This window comes from Mesocricetus auratus, unplaced genomic scaffold, assembly GCF_017639785.1.
Source record: "Mesocricetus auratus isolate SY011 unplaced genomic scaffold, BCM_Maur_2.0 Super-Scaffold_100004, whole genome shotgun sequence".
Taxonomy (NCBI): Eukaryota; Metazoa; Chordata; class Mammalia; order Rodentia; family Cricetidae; genus Mesocricetus; species Mesocricetus auratus.
The window spans coordinates 94,621,245-94,637,783 of record NW_024429189.1 but is presented as its reverse complement, the minus strand read 5'-3'; the positions used below and the strand labels follow the sequence as shown (position 1 = coordinate 94,637,783).

At 45.0% G+C, this 16,539-nt stretch overlaps 1 protein-coding gene and 1 non-coding gene across 4 annotated transcripts in view; both read right to left on the bottom strand.

The window, feature by feature from the left end:
- Acoxl (acyl-CoA oxidase like) overlaps positions 1 to 16,539 on the bottom strand; it is a 317,884-nt gene that overhangs the window by 40,144 nt on the left and 261,201 nt on the right. For all 3 annotated transcript variants that reach the window (XM_040746264.1, XM_040746263.1, XM_040746265.1), the window contains exon 17: positions 11,739 to 11,809. In XM_040746264.1, the coding sequence (XP_040602198.1) occupies positions 11,739 to 11,809 (71 nt within the window). The remainder of the gene's footprint in view (positions 1 to 11,738; positions 11,810 to 16,539) is intronic.
- On the bottom strand, positions 8,028 to 8,189 carry LOC121140616. The gene has a single exon (XR_005877539.1). It is a non-coding gene; the product is annotated as a U1 spliceosomal RNA (small nuclear RNA).

Here is a 16,539-nt window from a genome sequence, read left to right as displayed (position 1 = left end):
GGGCATGACCCATTGAGTTGTGTGTGAATGCATCTACCAACAATGTAGTCTTGATTACTCTAATTACAATAGTTGGAACTGTTTTTGACTGATGCCTCCAACTTCATATTCTTTTCAAGGTCTGTTAGGCTCCTCTAGGTATTTGACATTACTTAAAATTTCAGGATGATTTTATTCCCAGAAATAAGAGATTTCTTAATAGGAACTATGCTAAACCCATATATCAAATGAACTTACATACTTACTATGTTGAAACTTCTAGCTGATGAGTTTCTCTATTTATATAGATCTAATTTGGTTTGGTTCATCAGCATTTCAAATCAGTCGCACACATTCAAGCCCCATACATGTTTTGGTAGATTTGTCACTAGATGTGTGTGTGTGTGTGTGTGTGTGTGTGTGTGTGTGTGTGTACATTTAAAATGTATTTTAAAATTCAGTGTCCAGGTGTTCATTACTAGTATTCAAAACTATCAAATTTTCATGTTGACCTTGTATCTATAACTTTGGTGGACTTAGTTTTCAGTTCCAGGAATTTCTTTCTTTCTTCTTTCCCCCATTGTTTCTTATTTTGAAACACCTTACAGGCTTGTCTAACTGTTTGACATTATGACACAACATTGTCATCTACAAAGCTTATACTTGACAAGAGTGTAATAAATGTATAAAAACCGAAAACCAAACCAAACAAAAACCATGAATTTTTAAGTAAGTTTAGTGTTCTGTGTTGGGTATACTCATGGCTAGCTCCCAGGCATGTGTAGAATGTGACTGCCAGTTGGACACACCTGCTAGTATTTTTTAAACAGATAAGCAAGCATGTGACATGTAAGTCAACATCTGTTTTTCTTCTTTCTTGTCTAAAAGGGTACAGTTTATATTTTCCTCTTTTTTTTACCTTATTGTACTGGTTCTCAGAACCAAAGTAAAAGTCATGTCTTTATAGGCTGCCTCCTTCTTGGACCTCTCAGTGAGCAGTGCCTCTTTCTTTCTCCTCCCCCTCTTCCTCTTCCTCAAGCTGCTGTTGCAGCACAAAGCAGCCCTTTCCAAATTTTGAGTTCTTTTTCTTTCTGTTCTGTTTCCAACAACTCTGGGATATGAAGCTTCATGAGAACCCAGAGGACTTTACACACACCAGGTCTCCCAGCTTGTTTGTCTTTTAATGTCTGTTTTAAGGGACACTGAACACTAATAATGGATGTGAGGAAGTCTGACTTTTCATACATACAATCCGGGTCTCTTACTTTGAAAGGCAGGCTAGTCTTGTTCCCAAATTGTTTCTAGTCTTGGCATTTAGTGCTTTCTGCTCTGTGAAAGCCCTTTCAGGATGTAATCTATTAATCAGACAGTTGTGGGTGGGCTGTGCCTAGCTGTCCTCCCCATCTGGCTAAGGCTTCAGAATACATGTTACCTTGACCCCATCCAATCCTTGCCAGTCCATAAGGGACAAAAAAAGTAGCAAGAGTTTCTCAAAAGTTGGAAAGACTGAGAGACTGAGAGGGACAGCAATTGCTTAGCTAGTGCCTTCATGTAGACCACTTTTTTCTGTTGATATTTCAGTCTAAAAACAATCCACTTTCTTTCCTTCCCTGTCCCTCCCTTCCTCCCTCTTCCTCCTTCTCCCCACCTGCCTAGATTCTGGCAGAAGGAAGGATAAGACCTAACTAGTCCTTTGTCCTTCCCACCACATAATATAATTAATATCCTGGTGGGTAGTTTTTGTTTTTTCTTTAATGGACATTTAACCAAAAGTAAGTCACTAAAATTTAGTAAGGACAAAAGGAACAGTTCTTTGGGTGTAGAGAGCAGAAGTCATGAACTCTCAAGCAATTCCCGTTATTACTCAGGGTGCCGATGTGACAGGTGGCAAGCTGCCTCCTGCAGGTGCTGGGGTTTGCCGCCTCATCAGCCGCGCAGTGTGACTTTTCCCATAACGGTAGCACTGATGTCCCCCTAGTTGTCTTCTGGGAAATGCTTGTTCTTCTAGACACAGGGCAACTGTGTGATTGCTAGGCTGGATCCGCAGCACAGAAACCGACTGATGAATTTCTCCACCCACCCTCGGAGCGGGTGCAGAAGGGAGCTCCCTGTGCACTTCAGATCTTGTTCCCCATTTTACTGATGCAACTGTAAATGTGTGCCAGGCTCACTGTCTCTTAGTGCCAAAGCTACTCTCAGCTTCCTGTATGTGATTCCCACCAAATGCTTCTCATTTTTGTCCCAAGTGATCATCTCCCTGTCTTGCCCTTGCTTGAAATGAAATCTGCTCTGTACAGCTGTGCACAGAGGAAATGGGGGACACAGTATGCCAGGAGGCCTACCTTGTCACAGGCCCCATGCCTGACATGCATGGGCAGGTCCCCAGAGAGCTAGGCCTGCCATGCTTGAAGGGGCAGCTCGATGAATTTCCAAACATGAGGATTTCTGCCACCTAGCTGTTTTCTGCTTAGCTACTGATTTAGATGTTTGACAATAAAGTGTCAAGGGAAAGAACTGGTGAAATGTCCCCACAATTGCTGTCATCTGCATGCATGTGTTCCCCTGGGTGCTGAAGCACACAGACAGCCTGATCCTCATGCTATTCATACCAGAATTACATTGTCCCTTACTCCTGAGCAGAGAGCTTTGAGAGGAGTTAGTAGGAGTGTAGACTCCCACAGTAGCGCAGACCCCTGGTAAGAGACCCCCTCCTTCTCTTCCCCTGGCTTTGGGCTTAGAGACTACATTCTCAGAACAATTCTAGGGTGACTATTCCTGACAACTCCCGTTAGAGTCTCTCCTAGACCACCTGTCTTGATATTCACTCGGGAAAACCAGGCCTTCCTGGACAAAAAACGTACTAACTGCTACCCGAAGGCACCTCTAGGTCAGTTAGGGAAGTGTGCAAGGCAGCTGTCAGGGTTCTGGATCCAGCATCAGCTTTCAGGGCACACTTCAGTGCACTTAACACACTCTGTAGATGGAAAACTCAAAACAAAACATACCTTGTCATGTTAACAATCCTGGTAAGTGCTGTTTAATTTCATGCAGAGACACAGAGACTTAACTCCAATGATACCTCCTCTTAGGAGTCCTCCCTAAATCGATGTTGATTTGGGGACTGAGTGGCCCCCTATTATCAAATATCCTCCTTGTGAATTAGCTTACTCGAGGGTTTTTGCATATTTGGGGTGCAGTGACGTATCTAAATATTCACCCAGGTCTATAGAAAAGTAGCTGATACCTTAGGTGGCAGAGCCTGATATATAACAGGTACTCACAAATGCTTTAAAAGTGGGATTGTGGCCAGGTGGTGGTGGCACATGCCTTTAATCCCAGCACTCAGGAAGCAGAGTCAAGTGGAGCTCTAAGAGTTTGAGGTCTGCCTGGTTTACAGAGCAAGTTTCAGGACAGCCAAGACTGTTATGCGGAGAAACCCTGTCTTGAAAGCAAACAAACAAAAAAGTGGATTGTAGCAAGTATGTGCAAGAGTCAGGAAAAAACGCTTCTGTCTTCTCATCACTGATTCCAGTATTCCATCATTATCCCTTGAATGGAAGCATCCTGTGGGTTGAAAGTTTAGTTCTCTGTACCAGAGATCATTTCCAAAATTAAAATTGCATTGGGATGAGTAACTGCCATTGAGATTTGCAGATGTGATTTAAGCAGAGTCCTGAAGAGCTTTGTCACAACCACTTGTGAGATGAGCAGGGACCTTCCAGTGGCATAGAGATACAGGAAGCCAAGGTTTTTGTTTCCAGAAGCCAAGGTCTGACACTGATTTCTACATCACCGGTATCTTATTCCTTTCTGAAATGCATGAGCCTGCACATAAAATTTTGCAAAGGAGCCAAACACTAAACCTTACCAGCTCCATAGTAGAAATCAGTCAACTTTTGTTGGATAGCCTTTCTTAGAATTGCTGTGATCACTCATGACCTTCTATCTACCTGTCCCTTGATTGCAAGTAGTAGAGAAGATCATGGGCACAGAACAGTGGCTGAACAGTGGGTTCCAATATCATAGTCCCTGACACTAGTCATTGGCACTGATGGAAGTTAGAACATGAATTGGTATTGTTCATCCTGGACTCAATTTGGAAATGCAGTCAAGCCCCAGACGAGAGCCCTTTCCTTCCTGTGTGGGAGGGTCAATCCCATGACCAACCCCAGATGACTGGCTGATGCCTTGGGTATGTGTGGGGCATGCATCTTGTGTGAAAGCCCCTAAAGGGTCCCGGCTTGAGAGGTGGAGGGAAACCTTTGCCGACCAGAGACTAGAGACACTCTCAAAGACACAGAGCTGAGATGGGGTCTTGGGGAGGGCTAAAAGGGGCAGAAGAAAGAACATGTGCCCAAGAAGAGGTGTTTGCAATGAACCATTGGTTGCTAGGTTTGGTGCTTAAACTGGCTACCTCCTACACACATTGAGAAAAGGAAGAAAGAGCAGTTAGAGTGCAGGAAAGAGGGAAAAACCCACGTCGCCCACTTGACAGGCGCAAATTGCTGCTTGCCAGAAGCCTGCAAGGGTGGGACAGTCCCCTCCAAATGCTCGGCTCAGAGGTTTGGTTGCCGTGGTGAGTGCCCTTTGGGAACCAAAGGTCTCCTCTAAGCACAAAGGGACACAAAGGGCACCTGTGTGGAGTTCAGCACTGTGCCCCATGCTGGAAGCTGAATGGCTCAGTCACTCCTCTTTGGCCAGGCAGAGTGGGGGATGGGCAGCTTGGAGGGAAGTGAAGCAGAAAGAATCTTTGTGACAATGACAATTTAAGAAACACTAGACAACCGGCTTGTTGGGTGCTTCTGAACTTTCTGGAGGGGGGAAAGCAGCGAAGCCGTCATGTGGAAAATGTCCTTTCTCTTCCTCACAGCCCTTTCCAAGCAAAGGCACTGGCATTGTGTTCCTGGTGAAAGCCCTCATTTCTGACAGGGTTCCACCAGGCAAGGAGAAAAATGCCTGCTTCTGGAAGAGGTTGACTTGGCAAATGTGGAAGGCTGAAGGGCCAGGTGGTGTCTGCTGCTAGGAGATTTGTAGCTTGAAGAAAAACTTCTGTGTCTCTGGTTTCTTAGAACACCGATAGGCGGAAAAAACAGTTGCATCTGGCCAGGCTTCGTGGCAAGAGAATGTGTGAGAGGGAGGCCCTCTGCCACAGGTTCCTCTGCACCTGGGGCAGCACTGATGCTTCATGGGTGGTATGATGCTAAGGAAGCTTCCAGAAGCAATTTGTCCCTGCCAAGTCATCATGGTCTCTTGTGCATTTGCTCAGCCTGGGTCTTGCACCCGGCTGCTGTGCCCGTCATCCTCAGTGGGCCCTGTATATGATGCCAGGTGGATGGGAAACAGGAGAGATGTTCATCATGCCTCCCTAAGGCCAAGGCTCACCATCTCCCCAGAAACACGCTGCGCTTGCTAGTCCATGGGCAGCCCTCCCAAAGGTCTGCAGGTTGGGAGCAGAAGTGCAAAGCTCTGTGACAAGCAGGCCTGGCTGGCTGCCTGTTGGTCTGTTGGTCTATTTACTTATTTTCATAGCTCTTCTCTATGGGTCATGTGTTGTGATGTCAGGTTCTTCTTACAGAAAAATCTGTTGTCACCATTCTAGCCAGGATCTAGGACAGGGAAACTAAGCCAGGCCCAAGTTGGGAGCTTTAGTGTGGGGAACATTCTGGATCTTCACTCCACCTCACCAGCTGGGGAAGCTCTACTCTACTGCTTTGCTTCAAGGATCCCCTAGCACTAGCTCTTGTCTCCTGAACTGGGGAGCAGTGGCAACTCCTGGAAGAGCCACTGTCCCATGAGCATCCTACTTATCCAAGGGAGGTCTGGAGGTCTGGAGGTCTGGAAGGTGGAAGCCTTGAGAGGTTTTAGTCCCAGGGAGGCTCCTGATTTCCCAGACGGAAAACAAATGCTATCAGGTATTAGGAAACTCCATGAGGGGCAAGAACAAAGTGAGGAGGGGTAGCTGTCAGACTAGAGCATGAGGGTCCAAACATAGATGTCACCAGGAGACTGGTGGGAATGGGGACAGAAGAGTCTTCACAGGCACCACGAGAGAGGCAGGAGAGGCAAAGTAGAACTATATAATTGAGAGAAGTATTAGTTACTTACATGATGCTGTGACTGAAATACCCAACAGAAGCTATCTAAGAGGAAAGGCTTATGCCTCGTGCTTTTCAAGGATTTCAGTTCATCATGGTAGGGAAATCATGGCAGCATTCATGGCAGTGGGAGGGTGTGGTAGTGCCTGATCACATCATAGGAAGCAGAGAGTGCACAGAACCAGGAGCCAGGCTATAACCATTAAAGCCTCTCACCCAGTTCCCCCAAGTAAATCTAACCTCCTGAAGGATCCATAGCTTCCACAAATAGTGCCTTTACCTGGGGATCAGGGGTTTCAAACATGAGTCTGTAGGTGACATTTTGTGTTTAAACTATAACAGCAAGGGGTTTGAGCTTGACTGAGAAAGACAAAGGCCCAGATACCCTGGCTTGTCCAGGTCAGTCATGGCTTATGCTTGTTATCCAAGTTAAATTTCTAATGGTGGTCCCTTTTACTTGCCAAAAAAATCCAGGTTTGGATGACAGATTCTGCAATCATCCCTTTCCAAAGACAGGGTGGAATTCAATACAGAAATGAATCTAGACAATGAGATGTAGGACACCTGAGTTGACTTGTCGGGGCCTGAAGGAAAGAGTGCAGTGGGGAGGGCCGTGTGGATTCTCTCTGAAGCACATTTGGCATCCCAGGCTATAACCATGTCCAACCACACATTGGCAGGGTGTGCATGGGTCAAATGGGGCCTGGTGGCAGCTTCAGGACAGAGAAAAGCCATTTACCATCCCATCATTTTGAGGCCATTGAAGGGGAAGAGTGTGATAAGAGACTAAAGAAGGGACGGGGGTGAGTATAGACTTGCTCAGATGTGAGGCTGGGAGCCCGGGTGAGACCTGGAGCCCCAGAGAGCGGTACAAGGAGCCACGAGTAGAAGGCTTTCTAGGATAGTGGCCACCATGGCCTGCAAGGACTAACGTAGTCAGGATCCCAAACTGATAAAGAGACAGGTGAGCAAGAGGGGGCAATAAAGCAGCAGCTAGGAGAAGCAAGTGATTTATGGAATCTAAGCATTTTCTCTGTTCTGATAGTGGTGGGGAAAGGTGGCAAGCCCCTTCCACCCCAGCTCTCCACTCAGGGCCCCATTCCCAGACCTTTCAAGGCTGAAGTGGTGGGAAGAGTGTTAAATAAATTATTGCTAGCCTTGATCCTAGTTGGCATGTGGGAAAAACCGAGCCACAGAGTCACTCTCCTCTGCCTTATGGCACCCTCGGATGGGAAAGAAACTCCATGATGTGCCAGTATGAAACAGTGGAAGCCAGGGGAAGAGGATGCTATGACTCTCGATGGAGGCACGGCTAGACAGCAGGCAGCAGAGCAGAGATTGACCTCATGGCGATCATCTGCATCCAGACCACCGTGTTCTGGTCTGAACAGCTGCCCCTTCTCGTTCTGGCCCATGGCAGAGTTTCTTACACATCTGATGGCACAGAGGAAAAAGTGAGTGACAAAGCAGAAAGACAGAACACCGAGCCAGTCACGACCGTATCTTGTATCCATCAAAGCCTGGCTTCCTGGGTGGCTCTTAAGGAGCTGGACGGAGGCAGCGGGAGCAGGGCTTATCCATAGGTCTCTTACCACAGAGGGCTGCACGGGGAGAAGCTAAAGGATCCAGAGGTCTTGACTTTCCTGCCCCTCTTGCTTATTCTGGCGTTGACCATGTGGAGCCCATCCACCACTTCTGCTTCTTTCAGGGGAATTTGAATTCGGTGTAGCTACAGCTTCTCTGTGCTCATCTCTTCTATCTTCTTGGAGGTTCGTGTAAGGAACACCTTCACAGGTTAGACTAAAGCCCCTAACCTCTGGTTACAGTTGTGTTGAACAGAGTGGAAATCAACAACATGAATAGAAATGTAATATGTTTGGTCCAAGCCGCTGCCCCGCGTGTCTGTGCGTGTGTGTGTGTGTGTGTGTGTGTGTGTGTGTGTGTGTGCGCCTACATGTGTGTGTTAAAGTACACTCCTACATTGCCACAAATTATACAGTCGAGTTTCCCAAATTTGGAGAAATTAGAAGGCTCAGTAAATCCCAAGTGCAGTGAATGAGTGTTATCCTGGGAACCTCGCCTTCTTGGCCACAGTCTCCCCCAACAGGTAAATATTTGTGGTTTTGTTATTGTTGCTTTTGGCCTCCAACAAATTTCCATGAGGCGAAATTGAATTTTGAAATTTATGAAAGGGAATAATGAATAGGAAGTGTTAAATTGGGGTAGGAGAAGAGAGGGCAGGGTAGAGGAGGGATTATGGGGAAGGATAAATAACACTAGGATCCTTTCAAATAACTCATATAGAAACCTACTACTCAAAAAAAAGAAACCTACTACTCTAGAAGCTTCATATACAGACATATATACATATATATGTATATATACAAACATTCATAAAATGAGTTAAAATAGAGTTATTCCAAAACAGAGTGATGATGTCCCTACTAGACACACTGTCTTACAAATAAAAAAACCCAGTGCTAGAAATGGGCTAGTTATTTTGGAGTTGTTGTCCAGTGAGGTCCCACAGACCTCAAATATTACAGACTGTCTCTAATACTCTTGGTCAAACTCCAGAACTCAATAGAAAGACCCCATTGCTAAAGACATCAGCCACAACTGTGAAGATGAATATGGAAGAATCAAGCTGGACTAACATGGAAGCTTCATCCATACTGGCTAGATTTTCTCATTCTCAAAGGTTCTATATACACTATTGGAGGAGAAAAGTAATCACCAATGTTATCTAGCTGTGAATCTTGCAAGCTACAGTAATGATTAGCTTGGTAAGACACACCCAATGGTGCAACAGTGGCAGGAACATTATGGAAGTAACCAACCACTTTCTGATTGGATTTAAGCCCTTGTCCATAAGTTGAAGCCCATACTTGTCCTGATAATGAGCCCAGAGCCCATGGCTACACAGGTTACAGGCACTAGGTGAGAATTTATTATTATTATTCTGCTAAAGGGACATAGTGTTAATCTGACTTCTAATGACTTATAACTAAACATACAGATCAATGCATCCTCAACCTTCATCAGAGAAGCTTCTATTTCACAATAGGTGGTGATTAACACAAAGACCCACAGCTGGCCAAGGTGCAGAGAATGACTTTGGAGTCCTCAGCCCTGAATGCAACATGTATACTACACTTCCTCCTTTCAAGGCTCAGAGATCACTGTAGTAAGAGACTGCAGAAAGACTGTAAGAACTAGAGAGTGGATGACCTCACTAAAACAGTGTCTTCTGGACATATCAGGACAGTGGTTGTGACAGCATGTACAAGACCTGTGCAAACCCAAACCAAATCCCAACACGAAGAGGGGAGTTGGGCGCAAAGCCCTACCCCCTAGCCAAGGAGCTACTGGCAACTGATAGCTGCTGGGAGAAGAAGTCAGTTGTTTTTCTAAGGGAGTAGACCCTTGTAAGCTGGCCACATTTCAGTGTAGGGCCACACTTGCAGGAATATTTGGGCAGCACAAACTGGACTTGATGGATTTTACTGGGGAGCATAAAGTAGGGGGGGTAAAGAAGGGGTATGGACTTGGAAGGAGTTGCAGGAGGGAGATGAATGTCAAAATATGTTATTGAAATTCTCAACTACAAACACACACACACACACACACTTTACTACAATAAACTCCAAAGTACCCTAGAGCGAACACAAAATGGACAACTGATCAAGTGTGTTCAAAACCACCTACTGCTTTTTTACACATATCCACAAAGAATCCTACACATTCCTGTCACACCCACATGGTGGCCTCTCATAGGTGACATGAAAGAAACCTCAATCTCTTGAAAAAAATCACAAAGTAGTTTTGGTAGATGTTAGCTGAGCACACAGTTTTGTTCAGTAAACCTCCTTTGATGAGGCCTGCTCAATTATCTCTGAGACACTGTAAAAACAGCCACAGACATCTCTCTCTGTTACTGTGGTCACACAGACTGAAGAAACACCAGGGAAAACACAAAATGCACAGAGGTACACACATCCCAGAACATCTAGGGAAAGCTTGATTTTTCTCCCACATTCAAATGTTTGTTGCTAAATGGACTAGGGAAGCCAGGCCAGCATGAGAGGCAACAGGAGGCAGCTTGGGAGGAGGGGCCTTCAGCTTGCTTCTGTTTTCACCTACTTGTCTTAGAGCAGAAGAAATCTAGAAAGGGACATGGACATTGTAACCACAAGGGCGATTAGAAGCTGGCCTGGTGGTATGGGCTCCCGAGCTTAGTGACTCTGGTCTCTAAACCACACTGCCTCTGGGATGTCCACATGAGCTTCACCAGCAGGATGGAGTGGGGCCCAGGAGTTTCTCCCCCTGAAGAGGGGCCAGGGTGACCACGCATGGAGAGGGGAAGGAAAGAGCAGATGGGAAAAGACACCAACAGAATGCAAAGGAAGAGGGTGAGGCCTCTGCATTTTGAACAGTGAATGAGTGCCAGCTAAAAGGTGAGTGTCTGTGACCCAAGGCTGCTTCAAGGTCACAGGAAGCCAACCTGTACATGAACAGATGGGTTGAGGACTGCAGCTCAGAGCGGGGAATGAAACCAGTGTGGGAGACCTCAGACTAGCGAGCGAGCTCATATGTTTGGATATATCACGCTAAGTCACTGCTTTATACGACCTGGTCTCAGATAATCCAGGTCTCCCAGACCAACCCAACACTTGGAATCAGCATCCCTTCCTTATTATAAAAAAAAAAACACTGAAAGTTTAAAAAGCAAACAAACAAAAAAATAGACTGACCAAAAATATCACACCTTAGGCAAATGAGTTGAAAATCCCTTAGAGTGTCATCCTATTTTTTCCCACCCATTTCTCAAGTCCAAGACACCTGGTAAATAGACAGTATTTAGGTAAAGAAATGCAACTCCTGGTACATAGGGTTTCCTGATGGCACAGAATGGAAATGACATCATGGAAACATTGGTGTTCAATGTCAGTCTGTACATTGCTAGGTGACAACAGGAGGCTTAGTCATCAGTGGAAATATGTGTGTGTCTACCTTGGTGGGCCACTTTCGGCCTCCAGTCAGTTTTTATTAAAATCACGCAGGCTGCTTGCCTGACCTCTTCAGGCTCACCTAGACGCACAATCTAAATATAGGTTATACCACACCTCTGTCCATGCCATCTGGGAAGGAATAAAATGATTGTTCCCGAGAAGGAATGGAGTTTCTTTTCAACTCAAGGACAAAGAACCTATGACATGAGTTGACTGTCTCAGTGGTTGACATGAGTGGTCTATTTTGTGTGGCATTTCCTCTGGTGGTGAAAGGGAAGACAGGGCCAACTGGGAAGGTGTGGGATCTTTTGTCTTAATTAGAAAATATAGTTGGAGACGTGGAATTTGGCCAAGTCTCATAAATCTGCTAAAAGAATTGGGACTGTCAGGTAAGTTTAAATAAAACCAACCAAATCCACCGAGATTCATGTAGACTCCCTGCTACTCGTTGACACCCACTTTCCTGTCACTTCTGTGTTCCACAGACAGTGGTTGTGCTCATTAACCAGCCACCCTCCTGCCAGCCACTGACAAGCATATCCCCATGGAGCACAAAATTCAGAGATGATAAATTTACTCCCGTTTGAAAAAAAAAAAACCAGCACTCTCCTCTGGGCAATCAGGATGCTAGGAGAGTTATCTGATAACCTACCTTCATTAGCAAAGCCTGGTCCTCCCTGTCGGGACAGCGCCTCACTGCCAGTGAGAACTGCTCTAGTGCCACTGAAAGGGAAGAAAGAGAAAGGTGACTGCCAGCACATCCATGTGGAACCTGTGGTTAAGGCCGAAGAAATGGCATGCTAGCCATGCTTGCTTGGGGACATGTGGCTTTCCCCACCTGTCCACTGCATGGGCTGGGATCTGTGTGCAGTGACTTCCCCACTGTCGGCTGGAGAGATCACAGGATCACTAGTCAGCCAACCTCCATGGGGACCACCAGAAAGTCCTGGGTTCAGTCACTGTGTGAGCCACCCTGAGAGACTACACATTATCCCCATTCCAGGGACTTCATGAAGAGAATCCCAACTGTTAGGGTATCTTTGTTGTCAACTTTCAACCATCCTCTTCTATAGTGATCTCCATGTATTAGTTCACTGTGTGGTGAAAACATGATATGACCCCAAATGTTGACGCAAGCAAACACCAGACTCCCCAAATGTATTTAGTCATCTTTCCTCAACCAGTCTTCTCGGATGGAATGGTTAAGGGAAGCATAAGGTGGCTTACAAAACATGCTTTAATTGGTATTAATGTTTCTGGGCATCTTACAGTTTCTGTAAAGTATCCCCCTCTTCTCTGTACCCATGGCCAGCCTCTCATCAAAGGTGTGCTGCGTGCGTGCCCTTTTTTGTTTTTTTACCTAAATAAGCAGTAGAGCACAGACTTTCTTCCTCGAATGTGGTTTTGAATTATCATTTCACTTTTAAAGACGTATGTATAATCCCCCAGCATCCCTGACTTCAGTCCTCTTCTTGTAACAGGGACTAAGACTTTTGTTGTCTAACCTGTCTAGGTTTTCCTCTCACTGCTGGACTGAGGGCTGGCTTCACACTGCTTGCCTTCACTGCTGCTCGGCTGGCAGTCATCCCAGGTGAGCATACATGTGAACACTGCAGACTTGCCCACCCAACTGGGCAAATCAGCAGGCTACCCCAGGTTCTTTCATGACTGCACGAACCCTGCGTGGGTGGCCAGAGGCTTATGATTTAAATCTGAAATGTTTCCCAGAGACCTCTGTTTAAATACTTGGTCCCCAGGTGCTATTTTGGAAAATTCTAGAAATGTTTGGAGTTGGGTCTAGCTGAAGGAACCAAACCATTAGGGGTGATTCCTGGCCCTGCCTCCCCACCCTATTCTCTGATTCTTGGTCGGTTGTGGTGAGAACAGCTTCTGCCACACACTCCTGACCCCCTGGAAAGACCTTCCCTGCCATCCCTTCCCTGCCAAGATGGACTTCAACCCTTTGATACAGTAAGCAGATTCTTCATTCAGGTGGAATAACTTCCTGGTCTAAAGACCAGTTCTTTGTGTATCTGTTGCAGTGAGAAAATAGGAGGCTTAAAACTCCAGAACATTGGTCATCCTAATTCCCTGGTAGGAGGCAATGCCTCAATTAAGCTCCTTATCATGACTTTCATGCTTCTCTCGAGAGGAGAGAGAAGGGCGAAGTGAGGTCACCTGCTCACAGATGCCACCGGTCATGTACTATGGGGACTTTAGGAGCTCTGAAGTCTAAGACAGAAGCCGTCTCCTGAAACGGCTGTTTGTGGCAGTTATCAGAAAAGCTCACTGTGTGCCTGAGGCCTAGAATGGGTTGGCATGCAATTAAATGTGTCTCGACCTGCTCAGGATGAAGAACAATAAACTAAGAGCAAGGCAAGATAGTGGGGGTATTCACTGCAGCAGGGACTGCTCTACACATGGAGCCACGGTCAGTTTGAACACTCATGCCATGCCATTTTGATGGACTCATTTATGAGTCATGTCCTTTGACCCTCACATTCACAGTAAAAGCTGCTGAGAAGTCATCTCTGTATTTCTGTGTGATCCTCGTGGATATATACGAATATTCATATATGCACATAAAATCTGTGGGAATCTATTGATTAGCCAGACCGCCAATCAAGAGAGAATTTTGGAGTGATTTTGAGATACAAAACTCTCCTCTCTCTCTCTCTCTCTCTCTCTCTCTCTCTCTCTCTCTCTCTCTCTCTCTCTCTGTGTGTGTGTGTGTGTGTGTGTGTGTGTGTATGTGTGTGTGTATGTGATGAATATAACATATACGTCATCTATCTATATATCTCCAAAGATACCTTCATCAGTTATTTGGATTAATCTAAAAATCACATCCCTATCAAGTATCTAATATCCATTCTGCTACATCTGTTCAGAGGTTTTAAGGGTCGACAGAGGAAGATAAAATTCTGGTAAAAACCTCACTTTACATTATATAGAGAGATCATTAGTTAAAAGCCCTTGGTGTTACTGTAGATGACCCAAGTTCAGTTCTGAGGATTCATGTCCGGTGATTCACAAACACCCATAGCTCCAGCTCCAGGGATCCGACACCTCTGGGCTCCTTTGGTGCCTGCACACATGTGGTACACACTCACACAGAACTCACATATATGCACAGATTGAAAATAAAACTAAAAGATTCTTAAAACTTTGCTTTAAATTATCTTGCGGTCTTTTCCCTATGTAATACTCCTATGCCACATTAGACAGATATTAAAACATGTTAAATTATCATATCTGTCAATTTATGTTTCTCTTTTTTTCCCTTCGGTTCTCAGGTTCCTGAGCAAAAGCCACCATTTTCCAGTCAACAGAGCATTATGTTTTCTCTGCAAATAAAACCCTGTAAGTCATCAGCAGGGAGAGAGGTAAATTCATGGAGTGGAGACGCAGCACTATTTTCCCTCTTGGCATTTGGGATCTACAATAAGTTAAAAATGAAGTTTTTATCTCTGGTGATTTATCAAGCTCAAGATCTTACAAAAGATAAACAGATGCTCCAAAGAAAGAAATGCATCATCTTAATGTTTCATTTTGACACTCTAGGTATCTAAAAAGCACCTATCTCCAACAGCTCCCCTCTAAAAACATAATAGTTTCCATGATTTACACATTTAATATTTGCTTTAAGACACACTGAACTGAGAACATGTCAGGAGGGGCCACCGAAGACAACGGTCAGACTCGAAACACACAGATTATTTATAGACGAAACTCAAGGGCTGAAAGAAAATCTGGTTGTCAACAGACAGTTGCTTTTGCGATTTTTTTTCTGTCTAGTTCATTTTGGTTTTTGTGTGGGTGGCTCATGTGAACCCAAAGGTTATTTGCTAAGTGTTTTGGAGACTAGAATATGCTGCCCTTTAAAACTCATGTTTGAGTGTGTGTTCCTCACAAATATGTCTAACTTTACAGTGCACTATAGGGCAATAGCTTTTGAATATACCATCGCATCCAGAATTGCCATGGCAAGACAAAAGCTTCTGCACATCTATTTCTATTGCTGGTGTAGAAGTCTTAATCTTTTTTAAAAGATTTTGAATGTACTGTATATGTATTTGTACATACATGAAGGTGTGCATGCATGTTGCAGCCAGAGGTTGATGGCTGGTTTCTTCTTCTATTGATTGTCACCTTATATTTTTGTCCTTAAGCTTGGAGCTCACTGACTGGGCTAGTCTGGCTGGCCAAAGGACTCCAGGAGTTCTCCTGTCCCCTGAAGGTCGTCTTCTTAAACCTGATGCTAATGGAAACAAAACCATCTATTTTGTTTTACTCTTTTACATTTCCCTCCATCAACATGGATACTAATGGATACTAATTATTTTGAGATGACTCTGCTCCCCCTTCCCCCCTGCCCCGCCCCGCCCCATGTATTTACTTATATTCAGCCCAGAATGCTGACACAGATCTTTGCAGTTTACTGTACAAGGTATAATTTTTAAATCACAGGGTGGGAATCAAAGGGGCAGGAGCATATTTCAAAACCAGGGAGGGAAGATTTGAGCAGCCAGACACCATGTGACCCAGATGTGCCACCCTTCAGCATGTGCACAGAGGACTCCACAGACACTTGCTCAGCCTTATATATTGGCAAGGAAATGGAACCAACTTGAAAGTCCTTCAACAGATAAAAAGATAATGAAAATTCCATTTACACTACTGAATACTATTCAGCAGTAAAGAAAAATGGAAGCACGGGCCTTGAAGCTACATGGATGGAAAGAACATAACCCAGACCCAGAAAGACAAATGTCACATATTCTCTCTCATCCAGAGCTCCTAGTTCCAAATCTCCAGATGTGCATGCATAGCCTGGAGTAACTGCAAAAAACCAGAAAAATAATAAGGGACCATTGACACAGCAGGGGCTGGGGGCAGTGGAGAGGAGAATAGCAGGGTACAAGTGATTTGAGCAGGAAAATGGAAAAAGGGAGGTTTCTATCCGGGGAGAGACAAAAAGGTAAAATAGCAGTAAAGGTGTCTGGAAATAAAAGTTAAAAGGAATCATAATATTAAATATCTTCCTAAAATGCAGAGTCATTGTATAAGTAAACATATATAGTTTAAACGAAAATTTCCCATCTAGGCTGGCAATGCTCCTTCCAAATCTCCAGATGTGCATGCATAGCCTGGAGTAACTGCAAAAAAACAGAAAAATAATAAGGGACCATTGACACAGCAGGGGCTGGGGGCAGTGGAGAGGAGAATAGCAGGGTACAAGTGATTTGAGCAGGAAAATGGGAGAGCCGCAAGTGCCTTTAACCACTGAGCCATCTCTCCGGCCCTTTATCGTGTTCTTTTTGAAGAGCACAACCTGCCTCATGCTCCCATTTAGGATGGATTCCATGAAAGGGGCTTGCCCTGGGCTTTCTTCATGGCTCTCCCCGCTGGGTATTTTTGTGAGACGGTGGGCTCTTGCTCTTTCCTACCAC